At 39.3% G+C, this 25614-nt stretch overlaps 2 protein-coding genes across 3 annotated transcripts in view; one reads left to right on the top strand and one right to left on the bottom strand.

The window, feature by feature from the left end:
* The window catches only part of LOC126473853 (uncharacterized), a 56435-nt gene extending 50578 nt beyond the window's left edge, over positions 1–5857 (top strand). Inside the window, exons 2-3 of one of the 2 annotated variants that reach the window (XR_007586530.1) lie at positions 3293–3439; positions 5592–5786. Coding sequence is in view for 1 of the 2 variants with exons in the window: in XM_050101182.1 (XP_049957139.1) it covers positions 3293–3439; positions 5592–5665 (221 nt within the window). In the remaining variant the exon portion in view is untranslated. Of the gene's footprint in view, positions 1–3292; positions 3440–5591 lie in introns of both variants that reach the window. The other variant, XM_050101182.1, reaches the window with a different exon arrangement.
* LOC126473852 (beta-alanine-activating enzyme) overlaps positions 1–25614 on the bottom strand; it is a 446532-nt gene that overhangs the window by 266582 nt on the left and 154336 nt on the right. The window lies entirely within an intron of this gene.

Raw genomic sequence — 25614 nt, 5'->3', positions numbered from 1 at the left:
TGGTGCGAGATCCGGACTATAAGGCAGATAGTGTAGGTGCTCCCTACCAAGAGTTGCAATATGGTTTTGTGTTACTGTCGCCGTGTGTGGTCTCGCATTGTCATCCAACGGCAGAATGCCAGATCTGGGAAGGCCAGGCCACTTTTTCCGAATCACCTCTTTCAATTTTGACAGAGTGGCACAGTACCACACAGCATTAATGGTTGTATCCTCCAGAAAGTCCAGCAGCAAAACTCCTTTGGTGTCCCAGAAAATGGTGAGTAGCACTTTACCTGCAGACGGAATGCTTTTCAACTTCTTTCGGACAGGTGATGACGGATGTTTCCACTCCATGGATGCAGCCTTTGATTTGGGCATGTAATGGTGGACCTACATTTCATCCCCCGTCACAATCCGAAACAGATGGTCATTGCCAGATTCATGGTAATGCACGAGCTGGTCCAGGCTGAACGCCATGCATTGTTCCATGTGTGTCAGGGTCAGTTGGCGGGGCACACATCATGCTGACACCTTCCTGTATCGGAGAATGTCATGGATGATATTGTGAGCTCATTCATGTCTGATTCCAAGTTCTGCCGCTATTCCATCAATGATAATATGGCGGTTTGCTTTAATGATGTCATCCACCTTCCTGGCATTTGTATCTGTAGTAGCCATGTGCGTCTGTCCAGGTCTCGGTGTGTCCTGCACTTGCTGATGTACATCACTGAATTTCTGGCACCCCAACTGCTGGCATCCCAATGGTGTATTGGTGTCTTGCACGTGTGCGTTCACCTGCCATGTCATCTTTTGCCCATATCACACAACTCTGCCCACAGTCGACAGGGGAAACTTATTTTCCAACTCCCCCTTGTACATATCACTATGCTACTTCATACTATTTGTGATTACACTATCTCAGTGTAATGTATTAAATTAGCAGGAAATCAACCCCTTTGGTTTTTAAATGCTGCTTCCTCAGTTATTTTAAATAACTGTTGTTTATCTAAATTAAAATTTGCTTGATTCAGCTACCTCTGATTTCTATGGAGCCTACAAAACACTTTTCATTTCACTAAAGCTGTATCCTAATGGAACGTGTTTTGCATCTGAGATGTACACAGTTTTCTAAATCACACAAAGCTATAAATGTTGTTATTTATACTTGTCATATCTGCTATCTACAGACTTTGCTGTTTCAATTGTGCAGTTCCTTTTACTTCTGTATGGGCTTTATCTTTAGAGCAGTACTTCCTCATTTTCTTCCTGAGGTAAACCTTCCTTGAATCAGTATACATTTTTCCAGTTTTTAATTTTGGATTTACTTGGAAATCAAGGTGCTCTTGGGGTTCCTTCAGTGGAATGCATTCTGGATATCCTCCTGTATTATCCCCACTTCTTGCAAGCCTTTTTCTAACTACCTGGTTTCTGCTTCCTTGGTTTTCACTATTATCATATATATTTAACACTCGAACGCCCAGTTAAGTGCTAGCTGTGTTTTGAAGAATGATTCAAGTGACATTTATTTATTTGGCCTGTACTTTCACTATATTAAAAAACAGTGCATTTCGCTTAATAGATTATCACTTTTTTTTCCAGTTTTACCTTTAATGCCCTTTAGAAAGAAGCTATAATTTTGTTTGTAGTTATGCCATACATTTATCACATGCATTCTCAAGCCTCGGCTACTTTACTCTGTAGTGCAATAACTTACTTTCATTCATATTACTGCCGTATGAAATGACAACAATTGACTTGGTTCACCATTGTTCATCATTCCCTTGTACGAATCAGTCTTTCAAAGGTGACTGTGAGTTGAAGATTGAAATGAATCAGAAAGAGTATTTACGAGATGAAGAGATTCTTGGAAAGCTACAAAGAGTTATGGACTGTGATTCAGATGGTGGTGTGATGAAGCAAGCTGGGATATTTTTACTTACCCTCTTGTTTTGCCATCTGCCTACTTAAATTCGGCTTTTTTTTAACTAATTACCATTAACACACATGAGTGAAACCTGTATTTCCATACAAGAGAAAGGTTGGTCCTCAGTTTTAAAGAATATAACACGGGATCTAATTTTGTGCTTAGTTTTATGTATGTACTTGGTTGTCTAATTTAATTTGACTATTCCTAGTTAGTATATTTCATTATAGAGAGAAATCAGTAATTGTTTCATAACTTAAATTCTATTGTTGACATATAAACAAATATAAATTCTGTAATAATTGTGAACATTTGGAAGATGAAATGCTGGTAATCTTAAAGTATTTAGTTGGCTCTATTTGAAAACATGTTGTCAAAGCCAGACCTTAATCAATTCCAAAGTAATTAACAGTTTTGTCAGGAGTATTGTTTACATAAATATATTTGTTAATTTCATAATTAAAACAAATAATTTGGTTTAACCCTTGTAGTTGAAGAAACCGTTCAAAAGAACCAATTTTTTGTGTAGTCAGTTAATTTAATGAGTTAAGTTTTAATTGTAATTTCTGTAAGGTAAACTTTGAACAACTTGTAGTTTCAGCATCTATTATTGTGATGATATATAAGGGGCAGATTTTTGGTCACAGTTCAGTCAGTCCACGGCCGGGTTTCAGACGAGGAACCTGTGTTGGTTTGAAGGACAACAATGCATCGACTTAACAGTGAAATAAGTGTTACACCAACAGGACGTATGTAAAAACAATGACAGTGGCTTCTTCCATATGTACCTCTCTGTTCTTCAAGAACTGTGAACTTTGTGGTTAGGCTTTTAATGCTCGTAGATGTTCAACAGTAAACTATTGTAGCAGTATGTGGATTTTCACCTGCTAACTATTAATGAGGCTTATAGGACGTTAGAACAATAGTGCACTGGCCATATATATAACTGTATGTTATTGGGGGTTGTGAAAAGTTAAAGTAAAAGACTGTGAAAGGCAACTGTGCATCTGTCTGCTACATTATTTAAAGTAGTCTGTGTTGTACTTCCACAACCCATTTTTCAGCCAGTGTAGCAATGCAGTACATTGACGCCGAGGACAGCACACCAAGAAATAAATAAAGCAGGCAGAACTGTTACAGTGGCAAACTTTTTTCTGACAATTCAGAGGAAGAGTTTTACTGCAGACATTGAGAGAAGATGAATCATCTAATACTAATGACTCTGATTCTTCAGATACAGATAATGGAAGTTTATAGTCCATTAAGTATATTATTATTGTTGCTGCTAATTTATAATCATCATATTCTTGTCTACATATAATGTTACTGTACTTAATTTAGATTTTATGGTGGCTTTCTTACATTTGTTCTATTATTCATGCTCTATAGATCAAGAAGAATCAAGTAACAGAAGAGGAGATGAAACTGTTCCTCGGAGTGTAGAACAAGTGACTGCTTCTTCATCGTCTGATGAAAGACATAAAGACGTTGCTCCTGATGGAACAGTCTGGATAAGAGTAGTGCTTAATTCACAAGGTGGGTGTCTTCCTAATCACAATATTTTGAGAGACTTTCCTGGACCTACACCACATGCAAAAAGAAATGTAAGTGATGAACTTTTATCAAGTGCTTGGCACTTGTTCATAGACAATTATATAATCAAACATATCTTGAAATGTACTGTGATGCACACAGAGTACCAGGAAATGACAGTTGGTCAATGACCAGGGGTCCACCCCCGGTAGCTGAGTGGTCAGTGTGACGGAATGTCAATCCTAAGGGCCCAGATTTGATTCCTGGCTGGGTCAGAGATTTTCTCCGCTCAGGGACTGGGTGTTGTGTTGTCCTAATCATCGTCATTTCATCCCCATCGACTCGCAAGTCACAGAAGTGGCATCAAATTGAAAGACTTGCACCAGACGAACGGTCTACCCAACGGGAGGCCGTCGTCACATGACATTATTATTATAATGGCCAGGGAAGAACTAGAGGCATTTATCGTAATTATTTATGCTCGTAGTGTGAGTGGTTGCCGAAGTAAAGATCTTCACAGCTTATGGTCGGATTCCTGGGGCCTACCATTCTGTGAGATTACGAGATTCCTGAGGTTCGACGAGAAGTCTTCATGCTCTGTATGATTACAGAATGATAAGTTTGCATTGGTTTCTGCTGTCAGGAACAAATTCACAGAAAACTGTACAATGTGTTACAAACCTGGAAGTGACATAACAATAGACAAGCAGCTCTTCCCAAGTAAAACTAGATGCCTGTTCACACAGTTCATGGCTTCAAAGACTGACATGTATGGGCGAAAATACTGGTTGGCTGTAGATGTTGAAAGCAAGTATATACTCAATGGTCTCCCTTATCTTGGTAAGGATGCTGCACGATCCCAAGATGAAAGGGTTTCATATTATGGAGTGATGCCTCTTATGGAACCATTTCTGGGCAAAGGCAGAAATGTCACAACAGACAATTATTTCTTTTCACTCAAACTAGCCAAAAAATTGAAAGAAAAATCAACCTCCCTTGTAGGAACAGTAAACAGAGCAAGAAGAGAAATATAACATTATCTGAAGTTATTTAGGGTTGACATAGTAGACAAAATGGCGAGGCAGTATTCAGTCAAGGCTTCCTCAAGAAGATGGCCAGTGCACTCCTTCTACAATATCCTTGATCTAGCAGGAATAAATGCACATGTAGTATTTAGCATTGTTACTGGGAAGAAGATCAAAAGAAGACATTTTATTCAGCAGCTTGCAGATGAAGTACGCTCACTCTGAGTATGTGAAGAGTCACTTTCCTCGTGTGACCACAGACAAGTATGAAAAGAATGAAAATGAAGAAGTGCCGTAAATGTCAAGTTCTCAAATTCTGCAAATGTAATAAATCTATTTCCAAGTGCAGTGTTTATTTATTTATTTATTTTATTTATCCATCTGTTGACAATAAATATTGCATGGATGTTGTCAAGCCATTTCAAAGAAATGGACACAAACAATATATACGTAAAAAAGTACAAAACAAAATAATACAATCAGGTTAATAATAATACAAAGAAAGTAACATAGCCTATATACATCCCTGCTTGTTATTTTAAATGCATAGTCTGTTTTTCATAAGGTTTTAGTTCTGTCCTCCCTAAACGGCAAGTTCTTATATGCACAACACTGCTTAAGTATATATTTACATCACACAACAGCTGTCCTTTAAGTATGTAAATGTAATGAATGATTAGGTACATATTGTATTTTCCATTTTGCCTTTATAAATATCATCAGAAAAAATTTATTGGCCTACATAGTCATTTACACAATAAAAACATTGTTCTACTAGAAATTTTTATATTCTGTTTTAAATTTGTTATCATCTTCTAACTGCCTGATGTTGACTGGCAGTGCGTTGTACAGTTTTGCACCGATATGGCTCACATGCCTTTGTGTATTCGTTCTTTTTGTTCGCTGAGTATGGAGTGCTGCGCTATTATGGGTATTGTAGTTATGAAAGTCGGCATTTGTCTGAAAATCTGCAATGTGGGTCCTGAGACATACAATACACATTTGTATATGTATAATGATGGTATAGTAAGTATTCTAAGCTTTTTGAATATGGTTTTGCAGTGTGTCTGTGGATGACTGTGAGTTATTATTCGGAAGGCCCTCTTCTGCAACAAAAAAATTTGTTTTAGGTGCCCTGTTGTGGAACCCCAAAATATTATTCCATATGTGGCAAGAGATTGAATGTAAGAAGATGGTTTGTTAAATGTACAAAGGAAACTAAATACAAATGTATAAATTGTGAAAAACAATGAAGTAGCTGAAATTTCTGTGCACATGAAAAGTTCAATTTTTTTATGAATTTAGAAGAAAGAAAAGCCTGTCACTTGCTTGGGTGTTAACAGGCTCAGTGAAATTTGTTTACATGTCAATAAATAATATAATTTAATTCTGTTTTTTTATTTACAACTCTGTATCTGAAATGGCTATACCTCTTGTAAACATTAAAATATAATAAATGCTTAAAATTTTGAAATAATAGTTCAGAAAACATTTTTTAAATGGTAGGGGTCAAAATGACCCCTCTGGGCGTTCGAGGGGCAGGCAAAGTCTGGGCATCCGAGTGTTAATCTATCTTAAAGAAGTACAATACAAGGTACTGACAACTAAGTGCTTTGCAATGCATCCAATAAGCAAGCCTACAATTAACACATCTTTAATATATCTTGCTCTGGTATGCAGTAAAGAATTCCAAGAACACTGTTAATTACGTTAACAGTCCTAAATGTGGTATGGAAATATTAACAGATTTATACCATGGCACCAGTCTCTGCCATAGCAACATAAGCCCACCAATATGATTCCATATTCATATAAAAATTCAGTATTTGGTTTCATGGAACCTTATCAGGCTTCAATGAGAAAACGACTGAAATGTTTCACAGACTGTCAAGTAACTGAACAAAAATTATATATTTCCACCATTGGAAATCATTCACTGTGTGTGTTGGAACATTTTTTGTGGGTCTTGATAGGAAGCAATTTCATATTTTTAAAGTAAGAACTAGAATTTTCAATGAATTCACAATACATAATAGAAATATTTATGATATGCATTAGCTTTTATTTTAGGAATCAATGCTTTTCCTATATTTAAGAACACATATAGTGACAATCATCATAGTAAACTTGCCAACAATACTGAAAATTTCTTCAAAGGTGTTTTACAAAAATTGGAAATATTATCTGCTCAAATTCCATTCCAGAATATTTGGTGATTCATGTGGCACTGACTTCTATGTCTTGAGAGAAAGCCATTATGCATCTGTTAACTTATAACAATACAGATAATCATCTCGAGAGCCGATTACAAGTACTCCACCACATACCACCGGGGATGAAAATAATTCACAACCAATATTTTTTTTGGACAAGAGTTCACCTGAAACAGAACAAACCAATGGGATTTTTCATCTTTATTGTTGAGACATCACAGTGTCACAGTAGTTTTATCAATTTTCCTCTCACTTTGTTTATCACACTATATTCAACATAAAAAAAAGCAAAATACTAACTTCTCATGGGATGGCAAAGAGACAGGAAGTTGAATATAAAGATGAAGAAAAACAACAGACAAATGTTGCTAAAACTTGAGCTTTTAAGATTGATGGTTATTTTTTAGTATAAAAAGACAAAACAGAAAAGGTAATTAGGTTTCATAAATAAGCACACTGGACAAAATATTTTCCACCTCCACAAGACCTCATGCTAATATTGTGTAACATTGCCTCTAGCCCTGAGGATGGCCTCAGCTCAGCTAGGAAGAGTGCCCAAAAGTTCCTCCAAATTAGAATAAAACTGGAAAATTTGCCACACTCATTTTAGTACATAGAAACATTCCAGTACTATAGCATACAACCTGATCCATCAAGTAGGACTTGGGCTATGTACCAACAATTTCTGTGTTGTTTATTTACATTTGTTATTTTGTTACTGTCATTCATTCACAAATAAATTATTCATGTAATGTAGAAAGCATTCTTTAACAACCAATTATTCTGATTATTGTAATAATAACTGCTATGAAATTATGCTTTCTAATTCCAATGTAACTCTATAGGTACACCCATATTAAGGTGGATTTCAGTTTTTCCCAAATTTGAAAACAGTTTGAACCAGACTGTACCAATAATTATTTTTTCCCTGTACCAGTTTGTCTGTAATATTTTGTATTTAAGATTTCAGACTGATTGGAAACTAACTGTCCATTTTTATTTATTTTTGAATTCCATGGATCCTTGATGCGAGGATCCATGTATTTCATGAAAATGTATTTCAGCAAACTGGTATACAATAATGTAATAATTTTTGTTTTCGCATATTTTAGAGTCCACTATGACTAATTACTGATCATAAAACAATATAACTAAAATTAGCATAATTAAAGTTATTTCTTCAAAACCATATCTATTACATTATTTAAATTACCTTAATGAAGCTATGTGTACATAAATATTTACATAGAATTCTAAAATAGCACTTTCTGTTGCATGAAATTTATATAAAAAGTTATAGGCATAAAATTTATAAACTTGTATTTTGAGTATGGGGTAGACATCTCATGCAGAGTGTAATGTTTGAGGGCAGCTGGCATTTGAAAGCACAAGGAGTAGGTATGTTTTGGAAACATTTCTGGAAATAATTACTTCCACGACAGTGATAGAAAAAAATGCAAGATGAAGATAAATATATTGGAACAGTATTTTACTAATAAAACAAAAGTTTTGTCTGCAACTTGCAGTTAAAGGCTAACAAATACCAAAATGTCAATAAGCCTTTGGAAGCTGCCAACAATCTAAATAGATGTCAAGTTCAATATATTTTCCACATTTGATATGAATTGCACAAAATTCAAGCTTTCGCAGACATTTCATGTCTGCTTGTGTCTGTATATGTGTGGATGGATATGTGTGTGTGTGTGTGCGAGTGTATACCCGTCCTTTTTTCCCCCTAAGGTAAGTCTTTCCGCTCCCGGGATTGGAATGACTCCTTACCCTCTCCCTTAAAACCCACATCCTTTCGTCTTTCCCTCTCCTTCCTTCTTTCCTGATGAGGCAACAGTTTGTTGCGAAAGCTTGAATTTTGTGTGTATGTTTGTGTGTCTGTCGACCTGCCAGCACTTTCATTTGGTAAGTCACATCATCTTTGTTTTTAGATACAAGCTTTCGCAACAAACTGTTGCCTCATCAGGAAAGAAGGAAGGAGAGGGAAAGACGAAAGGATGTGGGTTTTAAGGGAGAGGGTAAGGAGTCATTCCAATTCCGGGAGCGGAAAGACTTACCTTAGAGGGAAAAAAGGACTGGTATACACTCACATACACACACACATATCCATCCACACATATACAGACACAAGCAGACATATTTAAAGACAAAGAGTTTGGGCAGAGATGTCAGTCGAGGCAGAAGTGCAGGGGCAAAGATGTTGTTGAATGACAGGTGAGGTATGAGTGGCGGCAACTTGAAATTAGCGGAGATTGAGGCCTGGTGGATAAAGGGAAGAGAGGATATGTTGAAGAGCAAGTTCCCATCTCCGGAGTTCGGATAGGTTGGTGTTAGTGGGAAGTATCCAGATAACCCGGACGGTGTAACACTGTGCCAAGATGTGCTGGCCGTGCACCAAGGCATGTTTAGCCACAGGGTGATCCTCATTACCAACAAACACTGTCTGCCTGTGTCCATTCATGCGAATGGACAGTTTGTTGCTGGTCATTCCCACATAGAATGTGTCACAGTGTAGGCAGGTCAGTTGGTAGATCACATGGGTGCTTTCACACGTGGCTCTGCCTTTGATCGTGTACACCTTCCGGGTTACAGGACTGGAGTAGGTGGTGGTGGGAGGGTGCATGGGACAGGTTTTACACCGGGGGCGGTTACAAGGTTAGGAGCCAGAGGGTAGGGAAGGTGGTTTGGGGATTTCATAGGGATGAACTAAGAGGTTACGAAGGTTAGGTGGACGGCGGAAAGACACTCTTGGTGGAGTGGGGAGGATTTCATGAAGGATGGATCTCATTTCAGGGCAGGTTTGAGGAAGTCGTATCCCTGCTGGAGAGCCACATTCAGAATCTGATCCAGTCCCGGAAAGTATCCTGTCACAAGTGGGGCACTTTTGTGGTTCTTCTGTGGGAGGTTCTGGGTTTGAGAGGATGAGGAAGTGGCTCTGGTTATTTGCTTCTGTACCAGGTCGAGAGGGTAGTTGCGGGGAAGGGACCGTTTGATGTGGAATGGGTGGCAGCTGTCGTAATGGAGGTACTGTTGCTTGTTGGTGGGTTTGATGTGGACGGACATGTGAAGCTGGCCATTGGACAGGTGGAGGTCAACATCAAGGAAAGTGCCATGGGATTTGGAGTAGGACCAGGTGAATCTGATGGAACCAAAGGAGTTGAGGTTGGAGAGGAAATTCTGGAGTTCTTCTTCACTGTGAGTCCAGATCATGAAGATGTCATCAATAAATCTGTACCAAACTTTGGGTTGGCAGGCCTGGGTAACCAAGAAGGCTTCCTCTAAGCAACCCATGAATAGGTTGGCGTGCGAAGGGGCCATCCTGGTACCCATGGCTGTTCCCTTTAATTGTTGGTATGTCTGGCCTTCAAAAGTGAAGAAGTTGTGGGTCAGGATGAAGCTGGCTAAGGTAATGAGGAAAGAGGTTTTAGGTAGGGTGGCAGGTGATCGGCGTGAAAGGAAGTGCTCCATCGCACCGAGGCCCTGGATGTGCGGGATATTTGTGTATAAGGAAGTGGCATCAATGGTTACAAAGATGGTTTCTGGGGGTAACGGATTGGGTAAGGATTCCAGGCGTTCGAGAAAGTGGTTGGTGTCTTTGATGAAGGATGGGAGACTGCATGTAATGGGTTGAAGGTGTTGATCTACGTAGGCAGAGATACGTTCTGTGGGGGCTTGGTAACCAGCTACAATGGGGCGGCCGGGATGATTGGGTTTGTGAATTTTAGGAAGAAGGTAGGGGTGCGGGGCGTCGGTGGGGTCAGGAGGTTGATGGAGTCAGGTGAAAGGTTTTGTAGGGGGCCTAAGGTTCTGAGGATTCCTCGAAGCTCCGCCTGGACATCAGGAATGGGATTACCTTGGCAAACTTTGTGTGTGGTGTTGTCTGAAAGCTGACGCAGTCCCTCAGCCACATACTCCCGACGATCAAGTGCCACGGTCGTGGAACCCTTGTCCGCCGGAAGAATGACGATGGACCGGTCAGCCTTCAGATCACGGATAGCCTGGGCTTCAGCAGTGGTGATGTTGGGAGTAGGATTAAGGTTTTTTAAGAAGGATTGAGAGGCAAGGCTGGAAGTCAGAAATTCCTGGAAGGTTTGGAGAGGGTGATTTTGAGGAAGAGGAGGTGGGTCCCGCTGTGACGGAGGACGGAACTGTTCCAGGCAGGGTTCAATTTGGATAGTGTCTTGGGGAGTTGGATCATTAGGGGTAGGATTAGGATCATTTTTCTTCGTGGCAAAGTGATACTTCCAGCAGAGAGTACGAGTGTAGGACAGTAAATCTTTGACGAGGGCTGTTTGGTTGAATCTGGGAGTAGGGCTGAAGGTGAGGCCTTTGGATAGGACAGAGGTTTCGGATTGGGAGAGAGATTTGGAGGAAAGGTTAACTACTGAATTAGGGTATTGTGGTGCCAGATTGTGTTGATTGCAATTTTGAGGTTTGGAGGGAGTGGAGCTATATATATATATATATATATATATATATATATATATATATAAGACATGAAATGTCTGCTTGTGTCTGTGTATGTGCAGATGGATATGAGTGTGTGTGCGAGTGTATACCTGTCCTTTTTTCCCCCTAAGGTAAGTCTTTCCGCTCCCGGGATTGGAATGACTCCTTACCCTCTCCCTTAAAACCCACATCCTTTCGTCTTTCCCTCTCCTTCCCTCTTTCCTGATGAGGCAACAGTTGGTTGCGAAAGCTTGAATTTTGTGTGTATGTTTGTGTTTGTTTGTGTGTCTATCGACGTGCCAGCGCTTTCGTTTGGTAAGTCACATCATCTTTGTTTTTAGGTATATTTTTCCCATGTGGAATGTTTCCCTCTATATATATATATATATATATACATATATATATATATATATATATATATACACACACACACACACACACACACACACACACACACACACTCACTTAAGCAGTTCACAATACCATTACCAGTTTCAACCAGCCAGCCAACATCTTCTGACTATATATATAAAAAGAGGTTACTGATAAGCAATGTATGATCTACAAAATCTGCTGAGGGGATTATCTACATACTGATAAAAAGAATGAATTCATATCTAAAAGGTACAAGCTGTAAATGATTTCCATTGCATTGTCAACAATACTGAAAGTACAGTAAGTAGAGATCAAGGTTTTTGAAGGGGGAGTTAAATCTTCACCTTGTCTATATTCATAGAAGAAATATCTACACTAGTAGATTATACAGCTATGTTAATTAGAGTAGTGTAATATAACTTTTAAACAGTTTTTTTAAAAACTTTAAAAAATTGAAAACACTGTGTAAGTTCCAGCAAAGTGATGTAAAAAAAGATAAAAACAAATTAGTTGCATTTATGCTCACTTGGTACAATTAGTGTGAGGTGCACACTGGTGTCTAGATAGCACTGGATTTTTCATGATACACAATTGTCAGGGCAAAATTTATTTGTAGCCAGCAAGGTTAGAGAGGATGACACACAGCAGCTGGGAGCAGCAGCTGGACACCAGGCACTAGTGGGATGCAAGGAAGATGGTACAACAAATCTCAGAGGAAGAGTTCTTCACAGGTGTTGAAATAGGCCTCAGTCGAGAAATAGGCATCTTGTGACTTCACCTGGTTAGAAAAACACCAAAAGCTTACAGAAGAAAACATTGAACCCTGTGATGTCACTTGGTTTGGAGGCAGTTTTATTCCTATCCTTTAAGCTGATATGCGAAGCATGAAAAATTTTCACCGTCACTCATCACTATCTCGGTAAGCTTTGGTGCCAAACTCATCCATAGACAGGATGACTAAGTACTCAGGAAGGTAATTATTACACTCTACAAAACATTTTAGTACCTTTTCCAATTTTTTTAGAAAAACATCAAATTGTAAAATTCTATTTCCATAATTTTTTATTAACTCCCTGTTACCTTGTAATTAAGGTGATAAGTCTATAACAATTATCGAAAATCCATAATAGTTGGCAGTTCTGCCTTTACATCTTGAAATTAAAATACTGAATGATAATACACATCTGGACCTCCAGTTCATGTAGAACAATTTAACCATTTCAATTTTCTTGCCACAGCAGTAGAATGAGTGTCATCATACTAATCAGTTTCATAGCTTGTTTATTCATTATAAGTACAGAAAAACTGTGATGCAACATTTTCCAGCATGAGATGGAGAACAAGGTAATGTGGGATGATGTGAAATCATGAAGTGGTAGCCTCTAGAATGATCTTGCAGAGGAATACTTCCACTGAGATCAAGGCACTGTTTCAAAAATGTGAGGGAACACCCCCTCCTAACAGAGTAGACTTGACCAGAGAGGTAACCCAGGGATGGGCAACAAATCTGTGCTAACCTTTAAAATTTATTTTAAAGCATGGCTCCATAAGGAACATGGCTACAAATATTATATTGTTTTTGCCTTCAGCAGAGATAGATAATGAATGAAGAGGCAGCCAAATAAAGAAAATAAAATGTAAGAAAAATTTTCTCACTCGGCAAAAGATAAGGGGAGGCAGTTAGTAAAGAGTGCCAACCTGGTCTCTGGGCTTCCTGAGGCAAACTGCCCATACAACATGCACCAATGACAGCTCACTACTTCACTATCATTCAACAGTGGCATTACAAATCAAAATATAATTTAGCTGTTAACTACAGATAGAGAAGAGGTTTAAAGGAAGAATTGACTCAGTAATGTTTACACACTGCAATATTTTTGGTTGTAGCATGGATGTTATTTATTGCTGTCAAAATTTCTTAAGTAACTCCTGATAATGAAGTTAATCACTTAAACATTCCTTGTCAGTGGTGAGTTGTTACAAGTCTGTAATGGAATGATGAGCCCTGACACCAAAACAACTGATTCACATAAATACAATGGTTGTTCAATAAATAATGCCCCAAATTTTTACAGCCATTAATATATTAAATCATCTTTTCTGGTACTTAAAAACAAGTTTCTTCTGCATGTGAGCTAAGTTTTGAACACTACCGATAAATAGCACAGCCATAGTGAACCATCACAATGGTGTCTACACAAGACATTCATTACAAGCAATGTGCTGTAACTGAATTGTTGGTTGTAGAAAAAGAAACAACGGTGAACATCCACAAATCTTTGTATTCATTGTATGGTAATGATGCAGTTAATAGGAGTACTGCTGGGTGACGAGTAAAGTGAGTCAAAGTGCCATGAAGTGCAGAAACTCAGTTCCATGACTGACCAATTTTGAGATGGTTCTGTCACAGCCACTGCTTCCAACATAGTGAGTCGTGCAGATGCCATTTATTCATGCAGACTTGTGCATCACAACTTGACAATAGGCTTTACAGATATAAGTGAGCATTGGAACTGCATGTGCAATGACTGAGACTCTTGGATATTAAAAACTTTGCTCAATATGTGTTCCACGAAAGTTCACAACAAACCACAAGAGTCAAAGAAAAGTCATTTAATCTTAGGTGTTGGAACAGTTTGAGGCCAATGAAGTGATCTTTATTCATGGATTCTTAGAGGTAATAAAACCTAGGTGCATCACTCGGAGCCAGGAACAAAACCAGTCACTGGACAGGCACCACCCAGAAACACCAACAAAGAAGAAATTCAAAGCAGCTCCCTCTAATGGAAATGTCATGACGATATTCTGAGATAGTCATGGTGTCTAATAATAAACATGTTCTGAGAAAAATTTGTGGGGTGTGATTCACTGACTTACTCTCCAACACAGAACAGATACATTGCTACAGTTGGTTCTAATTAAGACAAAAGAACATGTATTAATGCCTAATTATTGCTAGTAAGTTTAATTCATCAAGGCAATATATATTATGATGTTTGACAAACCTGATTTTGCATGAAGGATGCATAGGGCACCAGAAGTAGAAGCTGCAGCAACAAAATCTACTTCGCTGTTGACCGTACTAAAAGGAAAGGGTGTTGCATAAACGGGTGAATCCAGTTTAGTTGTCCACAACAACTGTCCATTTGTACCCAAGCAGTACACCTGTAAAATAGCACAACAGGTAAAACTAAGGAATATTTATTTTCGTGATATTAGATCATTGCATGAAGTGTCATAAAGATTTTACCTTCTCTGGGTTACAACTGTCATAGATATGAACTCTTGCTCACACTCTACAACTAACAGTTGCTGTTTAAAAAGTACAAGTCATAAGCTGGGCTGACAAACAAATAATGCAATGTATAATTAAACATACAAGCTGGAATCTGATATTATTTAATTCAATACTCTTAGTGATTTGGAAGCAATAATGTAGTCTGCCAACAGCCTGATAATCTCATCATGAGCCATTGTAAATGTCTTTTTCATGAATTCAGCATAAAGAGATATCTGTTTATTTTTTGTAGAATACAGTGTAAAGTAACAGTTCATACGTTAAACTCTATGATTACAACCAGTGATGGGGTAGTGAAGCAATATAACAGGTGCCCTCTTTATCTCTCCGCCAAATGAATTTAATGCAGATATTACACTGCATCTCACATTCCCTACAAGAGGTTATTCTGTGATTACTGTACGAGGAACATCTCTCTGACCGCACCCCATCCCACCACTGGCACTGGTCAGCGAGCAGATGATTCTGGATGAAACCCTGTGGTCAGGGTGGTTATCAAAACTGCCCACAGATCTCCAGGTTCATCTCCTCCCCCCACCCTAAAATCCATCAGTTCACGTCTGTGGACGGCTGACCAGGTCTATTTGCTCACACATCACTGCCACCAGCAGGAGTTCACGCAACAGGTTGGCACTCCTGCACCAGTAGTTCGCTGGGCCACACGCAGGGGCAGCCCACACACTGCCCCCCCAGACTGCTGCGCCACCTGGCACCCAGAGCACACACACTCTGCCCACTGAGCTGGTGCATATCGCACCTGCGCTGACCGCCCTGGCGTACAAACCTGAAGACATCGATGACGATCGGCCGCCTCCTCTCCAAACATACCCTCACTGTTGGTACCACACCGTATACGGCGATGATGAAAGAAAGTGCCACTCTCCATGCAACCGAAAAGCCAATCATCTGATAAGCACCAACCCATGCTACATTCCATCCATGCCTCTGCCCCGTCAAACGGCCACCTTTACATCACAGACTATTCTTCGAGTCACATCTTCCTCATGGACACCAGTGCTGACATCTCAATCATACCTAAATAGATGGTCACACACCCCCTCACATGCACACGCTCTCTCCTGCGAGCCATGAACTCATCTACAATCCAGACATGTGGACCTGTCGAGCTTCAACTCTCTCTAACAGCCTCTCCCTCCCATGGATCTTCCACGTGGTGAACATCAAAGACGTGATCCTGGGAATGTACTTCTTATCACACCACCAACTGTCTCCAAATTTCATTCGAGGTTCTCTGTTTCATCACACCTCTAACTCTCACATCCTGTGTGACCGTGCTCCGACATCTGCTCCGAGTATGAATGCCGTTAACTGCGTACTGCATCAGTGCGCGGCTCTTGCAAGCACGAATTGTGCAACTGTGAATCGCGTCCTGGCAAGAAGTGCCAAGACATGCACCCACTGCTGTGAGAACGCCGTTTTGAAATATCGCATTGCAAGCACCGAGGACGAGCTTGCTGCAATAACCGCCCGCATTAATTCACACCACTTGGCAGTGCCGACACCCGAGCCTTCATCCGCCACACCTGGCCGCTCCGCCGACAACAGCACACAGGTTAGCAATATCACAACTATCTCATGTGACTCCAGTCTCAACCACACAGTGTTACACACGGCTCCCCTGTCCCCACCAAGTGTGTTCCACTCAAAGGTCGTCGACCTTTCTGACCTCACGTCCCTACAGAATCAGGATGAAGACAAACAGCAACTTTTCAACAGCATCTCCATTTTGCTATCTTTCACAAAAGCAAAATTTGCTGGCGTCTGAGAGGAGGTCTGGTGCAACTCCTCCACTGGCACCCTCCAACTCCTCATTCCCACCCCCCTCTGCCATTCAGTGCTTGAGCACAGTACATTCCTTGTATACCCCGGAATTATGTCATTGACACACCTTGTGACCGAACTATTTGTGTCACAAGACATGAAGTGCGGCTGTCAGACCTGGGCCCAGAACTGCATCACCTGCCAGCACAACAAAGTCATGGGTAGAGGTCATACCTCTCACCAACATAACCGCCAAAACCATGGATAAGGCTTTTGTTTCTTCCTGGATTTCCCGCTTCGGCTGCCCCACTACCGTCACCACTGAGCACGGCCCGCAGTTTGAATCAGCAGTCTTCGCCCAACTCTGCCAGCTGTACGGTATCAACAAATGTCGCATGACTGCCTACCACCCCCTAAGCAAACGGTCACGACAGTTATCCTGTAGATAACCACAGCATTTATGAAAAGACTCTGTAACATCAGTATAATCTTATTGTGAAATTGTTTTTGTAATGCCATTTAGCCTAAAGGTGAGGTATTCCCTCGAAACATGTAGCAAAATAAATAAATAATACAATAGTTAACAAAGTTTGTGACTGTTATGTGGTAATTTAAAAAACCTTTACATATTTGGTATAAGAAGATGGTCACGTGGGTGGAACTACTGGCAATAACACTCATATAACTTGCCATCTGGCAGAGTGCAAGCACTTCAGACTGTGCTGTGATTCACTGACAATTACTGCTATCACCATGCTTCACTATATCTGTCCGTAAGGTTTAGGTTGGCTATCTATCTCATTTACGTCATCAAGCTATGGGCTAGGTTGCAAGCAATTAATGTATTTTGTGTGGTTTTTGTTAGAATGACAAGTGTGACAATACACAGCGGTTCCCTTGCACCTGAATATTATTGGCATTATGAGTCCATAAGACCCTGCAGAGTAAATAAATGAGCTTCAGCTAACTTTAACAGTAATTCCTTACAATTCATTACCTTGTGATCATGACAACCAAACAGCAAACATAAACCACTGTTATCTTCAGGCATGCAAGCAGATTCAAAGAAGCAGAGGGATGAGAAGACATTTCCACCAGCTTGAAACGTCCACAGCTGTAACAGAAGGAAATTCTTCAGGGACACTAGAAGAAATCGAGAAGAATTGAAATATTCATTACTCACAGAGAAAAAAAAAAAAAAACAATGAAAAGTATTAGTAGGACAACGCTGCCATCTTCAAAAATCATGATGTGGGTCAACTGGTTCCATCATAATACAACATCATAAAAAACGCACTGTGACCTACGTGAGAACCACATCAAAACATTGTTAAGTTTCTTGAACATTATCCAGAAATATGATTTCAGCACAAATAGATACATAATAAACCAGCCAGGTGAGTCAAAAGGAACGACTGTTCTTACAGAGACCCTTTACTCCTGAACAGACTCATTCCAAGGTTATTTATTTTGCTGGTGGTTTAAAAAACTGTAAAAGAACTTTCTTCTACAGTTTAAAATTATACACATATCTTCAGCTAGGATATTTAACATTGAAATTGTTTGTTGTTATTTTTTGTATATATAATGACATAGTAATTTGTAAAGTTAATAGGTTAGGTTGTCCTGCTCCATAGCTGAGTGGTCAGCAGAGTAGAATGCCATGTGAGGGGTCTGGGTTCAATTTCCAGCCAGGTGGGAAATTTTCTCCACTCGGGAACAAGGTGTTGTGTTGTCTTCATCATCATGTCATCCCCATCAACACTGAAGTTGCTGAAGTGGCACTGACTAAAAAGACCTGCACCAGGCAAAAAAAAAGGTCATAGAAACAGAAAGTACTTCGTCAATTATTATGTCAACTGGAGCCCACAAAGTCAAAATTGCAGCCTCAAGAACCTACCCCTAGATGTACTGCACCCAACAATGAGAAAATGAAGATAAATAATTTTTTTTTTGTATATCTTACACCTCTCAAAGCTTTTTAAACTAATGAAGGGACTGAAAATTTACTGGTGATGTGTGGGAGGGTAAGAGTACAAGGTTCAGATCGTACTAGATAACAAAAAAGCGAGCCACTCAATGTCAGACAGAGTTGCATCTTTACCCATGTATTAGGCAAAACTGCAGGGCAATAAGATATTAAACTAATACAACATTTTTATATGTTTATTAAATAATAAACACTGTCTTGTTAATACTAACCTCATCACCTTTTGATGCACCATAACAGTGCACTATCCCAAGCACTTCTGCAACTACAACAACAGAGTAATCTGGCTGATGAAAGGTGACAGGTGATGAGAATATAGGTGCAGAGAGATGACGCTGCCAAACAACTTGTCCAGATGTTTCTTCTACTGCAGCTATGGTACCATCAAGTGTTCCAGCAAAAATCAATCCTATGTGAGAATTGACACATGGTGAGGCACAAATGCCACCTCTACTCAGTTCACAAGACCACAAAGAAGTTCCATCCTGTAAAATGCATTACAATTTGTTGTAAGTTTAAATGGGGAAAAGCTTTCACTAAACTTGAAAACATTTGTATCATCTAGATAACAACAGCAAACAACATTAGGATATTACAAGATGTGGTGTTTATGAGAAAGATGCCTTCTGCACACACTGGATGGCAACCACTTCAAAATCACTATGTACATGGATTCCCACAGTGTATACAAGTTTAAAACAAAATGTTAAAACGGAAGGCAAAGTTCTGGAATCAAGTCCCAGTCTAGCAAATATTTTGATCTGCCATGAATTTTTGAGATAGTTGCAACTTTGCTGGAAGGTCCATTATTATTTGGCTCACTCCTAGCACATTCAATACCATTTTCAAAATGAGAGTTATCTTGTGAACTTGTTTCCAGTATTATTTAAAAAATAAGAAATTATTCTGGCTCTGCTTTCTTTTTTGCAGGTGAGAAGGTAGTATAATGAGAGAATAAGAGCAAAAGAGACCTCTGACAACTGAAACAGTCGGATTGTCGAATAGTTTTTCTTCTGTGAGCGTAACAAGAAATTGACTGAAGTTTCCACTGCCAAACACCACATAATGGCTAGTTAAGTGTGTATCCAGTTGCAGATCATGAAACATATGCAGTTGGCAAACTGGTGGAGGACATGTGGGATCTGTCCCATACATCCACCTGTCATTTCCTACTTCAGACCTGTAATACCACGGTAGCTTGTAAGAACCATATCACATACCAGCTCATATTCAGAGATTCCTGTGATCATGACTCAGAACGAATTGTCCACTTGGATGAATAGGTTTGTTTTCTGATATCTTTGTGATGTATGAATGTAGTCTTTTGTTTTGCCCCTGTACTATAAAATCTCTGGAAATATCCTGAGCCATCTGTAACTATTATTGTATTCTGGTGAACTGCTGTCTTGCTAAATTCGACAAACTTCCTATGGAGGCAAATTGTGGGTGCTCATTTAATTGCTCCATCTGCAGCAACAGGCACAAATTTTTTATGAGTAGTCAGATCTACTGTATATGAGGGATAGTCATAAGGTTTTACTTATCATCTCAAAGAATAATTTTGCAAACTTATTTCATGATCACGGGAATTTCTGCATAGTGCTTACAGTGAGCTGGTATCTGATATGGGACTTACATGTTACCCCGCCCTTGCTCTAATATATGGTGTCAGAGGCCTGAATAATGAAATGACAGGTGGATACATCGGATGGGTTCTACATGTCCTCCACCAGTTTCCCAAATTGTCGAAGTGGCGTCCAATTGACTCTTGCACCAGGCCATTGAGCCACATGAAATAATAATAATAATAATAATAATAATAATAAAATAATAATAATAATTATTATTATTATTATTATAGTGTCTATATAAAGTCATGTACTTATTTTTTTTGTTTGCAGGTAAGAATTTCAGTTTGAATCTGCAAGCAAACAAAATAAATATGCAATGTTATTTTTTTGAGGTTATTTTATGACAATTCCTCATATAGTCTCAGAACTATGTACACAGTTCATAAGAAATAAATTGTCTGCTACACACACCAGTGGGACAAGTACTAAATTCGCTAACTCGGACACAAAGTACTGAACAAGAATGGTACCTTTATTAAGAAGGCTATTGCAAGGCCAATGTCTGATGAGTTCGGTATTCATCTGGAGAACAAGATGCCAATGGGGAGCATGTGGTGAGAACAACACAAACAAAAGATTCATGTTAGAGGTGCTATTTATGTACTTCTTGTAAACCAAATGAAGGGCCATTTTTGGTGAAAACGTTAATGCAATTGTACAGGAACTGTTTCCAGAAAGAGATTGCATCATCCAAGATGGAATGCCCTCATTTATATGGCAGCTAACGTCCTAGATTGGTTTCGTGAGTGTAGGGATACATCTTATCCGGGCCTCCAAAATCTCAGAATTTGAGGTATGCATTGCCTAAATGGCCCACTGCCTTTCACCAGATGCTCTCAGAATTGGAACAGTTTATTCAAAGAAAGACTACAAATATCATCCAATATCAGTACGTCAGACCTGGTGGTCTAGCAGTAGAGCGGATGCATGGAGACCGAGAGGTCATGGGATTGAATTCCAATCAGAACAGGGATTTTTCAGTTTTTGTGTCAACCTAGTCCTCACCTCTCAGTGATGTGAGAAGTTGTCAGAAGGAACCCGTGGTTTGAATTCCATGTTAAACTGTAGATCCCATTTCCTGGTCGGAAAACTTTTGTAGCCTAGAGGCATACAACCTGCCAAAGTGGTGTCCAATTGGAGTCTTGCACCAAACCATTGAGCCACATGAAATAATAATAATAATAATTCTTATTATTATTAATACCATATTAACAATGTAAGGAAAAGATAGATTGCTTCTTACCAATAAAGATGACATGTTAAGTTGCAGACAGTCCACAGCCTTATTTTTGTCAAATTCTTTTAATACCTCTGACATAGGTCATCCTTATTCACTCCTGACTACATAGCACCATTTCACTGATTTACTGATTTCAGAAAGCATCACTAAGAGTTTATTTTTCTCTTGTTGAATTTCTACTGACACTTCTTTGATTCACTTCAAATGCTCCTCCAAGATGTGCTGCTTGCCTGCCTTTGACAGCAGAATAACAATGCTCACCAAATCAAGTAACAGGTTGCTTCTTAAGATTTCCTGTGAGCTTTCAGAAGAACCTCAGCAGCTACATGAAAATTCTGGAAACTTAGCCTATTTTAAACATATTCAACAGGTTGTGTTGTGCCCAATCAGTTTTGTTGAACTCGGCAGCCTACTTTCTATGATGAGATGAGGTCATTAGAGTGGAGATCTTAACTGACTTTACACAGAGTAATATCAGCTGAGCAATGACAGCAACTGGACAAGTAAATGTAAAAGAAAGGCTTTGGTGCAGTGCTGAAATATGTAATCTTTATTCAAAATTCATAGATCTTCTGAAGTAGAAGGGATTTTCAACTACTTTACTCTTAGAGAACATTCGATTTGAGCTCCAATGAGCACTGTCCAATGATATGTCTACTAAGGGGCAAACACATGGTAGCTGATCAGTAACTTTGACAAGAGTCTCCTGATCAAAAGTCCCATGAGGAAGTAAGGAAATGAAAGGGGTACATACTGTCACAGCAACTACCTTTAAATTGATGGTACAAAAAGTAGGTGAGGCATTGGATGTGTTATTTAAAATCATAGCCATCCTTACGTTCACCCCACTATCTCTAACCCATCCTTTTGGTGGGGAATGTGGCCTCTCAAAATGTGAATGCCAAGAGGTTAATACGGTTTTTCCATTAACAGACACAGGATGGTCTACTTTGCACAAAGACGTACGTTTTTTCAGATGCATCTGGAACCCATTCAATACCAATGGACAGGGGAGACACTTAAATAGCATAATTTCTGCTTTGCTAAAGACAGCTCTTACAGTCACTTTTGTACTACTCAAGGCTTTTATGATTGTTTTAAGCACCACTTTAGCAGCAGACAAATACTCTGCTGCCTAGTAGGTCATTTATACACGGTGAGTCAAAATTATGTGAACAATCTTAGTTTTGTGTCATTTTCTATTCCAGGTTGTTGGTACCCACGGCTGACAAATTCACACTGGAGCAGAGAAGAGTGGTTGCAAGCTTGGAAGTTGTGCAGTCGGCAACAGAAATGCATTGAAGGTTTGCAGAATGATTTCCAGCAGACAGCCCCCAAATTATTAAACAATTTATCACATTACTAGAAGTTTGTGGCAACTTGATCAGTAGCAAAGAATTAAAATAGAAATGAGGTGCTCCTGAACTGGCAGAAGTGAAGTCAACATTGCTACAGTGCAGGAGGCCATACTACAGAGTCTATCAAAATTGTTGAGACACTGCAGTCTGGAAACAGGGAATCCACAGAGGACAGTGAACTAAATCTAATCAAGGACCTTGGCATGCAACCGTATCAGCTAAAAATCATTCAAGGTTTGACTACAAGGCAGAAACAGATAAAATGCTGTGAGGTTCTGATAGAATGTCATGGATGCAGCCAGGCATTGTTAGACATATGATTTTCTGTGATGAAGCTACTTTTCATACCAGTGGTCACATTAATCATCATTACGCAATTTTCTGGGGTACTGAAACTTCACATATCGTTCATGAGCATGAATGTGATTATGGGGTGTTCCGTGACTCTACTGGTGTGGTTGGCCTATTTTTATTTACAACCCCAATGGTGAATGCACTTGGCTACTTGCAAATGCCAAAATAGTTTGCCATTGATAACATGCCCCCCCCCCCCCTCCTGCCCCCTCTACAACTTAGATGAGAAGGGTATTTCCAACATGATGCTGCACTGCCCCATTTTGCTAGTTCCATTCATGCTTATCTTGATCAGACATTCCCAAACCATTGGATGGTCATGATGGACCATTTTTATGGCCTCCTCTATCTCTGGATCTCACACTCTGTGAGCTCTCATTATTGGGTGTGATAAAGGAGGACATGTATAGCACAATAATAAGAAAACTCGTAGAATTCTAGGACATGATACAAAGTGTGATATCCAACATTTCCCCAGCAAGGTGTGTTCCAGCACTAAATTGTACGGTTGAATGCTGGTCTGAGTGAATTAATCATGCTGGTGGTCAGGTTGCGACTCTGTATAACGAAAACCCTGAGTGAATGCTTTCTCTCAAATAATGTTCACTAATTTTGACTCATCCTGTATTTTGTATGTTTCAATATATTTTTTGACATCAATATAATGGAAGGAAACATTCCACGTGGGAAAAATTATATATAAAAACAAAGATGAGGTGACTTACCGAACAAAAGTGCTGGCAGGTCGATAGACACACAAACAAACACAAACATACACACAAAATTCAAGCTTTCGCAACAAACTGTTGCCTCATCAGGAAAGAGGGAAGGAGAGGGGAAGACGAAAGGAAGTGGGTTTTAAGGGAGAGGGTAAGGAGTCATTCCAATCCCGGGAGCGGAAAGACTTACCTTAGGGGAAAAAAGGAGGAAAAAAGGACAGGTATACACTCGCACACACGCACATATCCATCCACACATACAGACACAAGCAGACATATTTAAAGACCAAATAAATATGTCTGTATATGTGGATGGATATGTGCGTGTGTGCGAGTGTATACCTGTCCTTTTTTCCTCCCTTTTTCCCCTAAGGTAAGTCTTTCCGCTCCCGAGATTGGAATGACTCCTTACCCTCTCCCTTAAAACCCACTTCCTTTCGTCTTCCCCTCTCCTTCTCTCTTTCCTGATGAGGCAACAGTTTGTTGCGAAAGCTTGAATTTTGTGTGTATGTTTGTGTTTGTTTGTGTGTCTATCAACCTGCCAGCACTTTTGTTCGGTAAGTCACCTCATCTTTGTTTCAATATATTTTTTCTTTTGTAGAAACAGAAACAATGCCTAGATGGGGAAAAGGGAACACAATGGGTTATCTTTAAGTTATTAGTGACATGTTGTTCTTTGAGGTAGACTTCCTGCTTCAGTTCTCGAATTTTGCTGTTCTGAAATCAGCGGGCTTCTTAGCGAACTGTAATTCATATGTATGTATAATGTGAGGCATCTGCATGTAAATGTCTGCCTTTGGAATCATTTTTATAGGGTTAAAATAAAACTTACGCAAAGGTGGGAAGAGGAGGGGGAATTTCATCAATATGTAAGTAAGTTTCACTGGTCTCGGTATAACTTACTTCATGCTAGTATGTTATGGACAAACATTTGACACTTCAAACAGCCCACAATGGTACATAATAGAAGAACAGACATTTCGGTGAATAAACTCAACTTCTTTACATTTAATCAGAACCTATGATCCACTGAAATTCAGTGTGTCATATAACTCCATAATAATTGGACATTTCACCAATTTATCACTCCTCCATAAGGATGTTTGCTGTATGGAACCAGCTGTTTCCACATGGAAGCTCCTGGTCCAAGGCCGTTTTACTCATTTCAAATATCCCACTTTGCCATTTACAACCATGTGTGTATAAAGAAGAGGAACACACCCTCAGATGCCACCTAAGACTATAGTGAACATAAAACTGTGTTTTCTTACAGTACACATTTACTAAAGACTCCTTAGAAGCTCATATCAATCATGTTTCCTTTATGGGATGAGTGTTAGTACACTCTGTTAACCAACGAAAGTCTAAGAGTTTTAAAATTTTTGATTTTGTAGAACACATGGTTGTTCCACCACAAATGAAGAAAATAGTGGACCAACCAAGAAAAGCTTCACATACACAGATAAGCCTAACAGAACTGAGGCAGTGCGAGTGCTTTATGGAGTGTTTCACTTCAACACTAAATATATCATCTTGATTACATAATAAATCCATCTTGTTAAAGTATATCTTAATAGAACAAATGATACATATATTAACAATAATATCAAATGATGTGAGTGTTATCTAAAATCCAACTTATGCACACCTTCAATGCAGTAACACCCTGTGTACGTGTTGTAACTGTTTTATGGTTGATGAAGCTAAAATTGTCTAAGAGGAAATTTCATGAAGT

Source organism: Schistocerca serialis, chromosome 4 (assembly GCF_023864345.2).
Source record: "Schistocerca serialis cubense isolate TAMUIC-IGC-003099 chromosome 4, iqSchSeri2.2, whole genome shotgun sequence".
Taxonomy (NCBI): domain Eukaryota; kingdom Metazoa; phylum Arthropoda; class Insecta; order Orthoptera; family Acrididae; genus Schistocerca; species Schistocerca serialis.
Note: the sequence above shows the minus strand (reverse complement) of the source record. Positions and strands in the feature narration are given on the sequence as shown.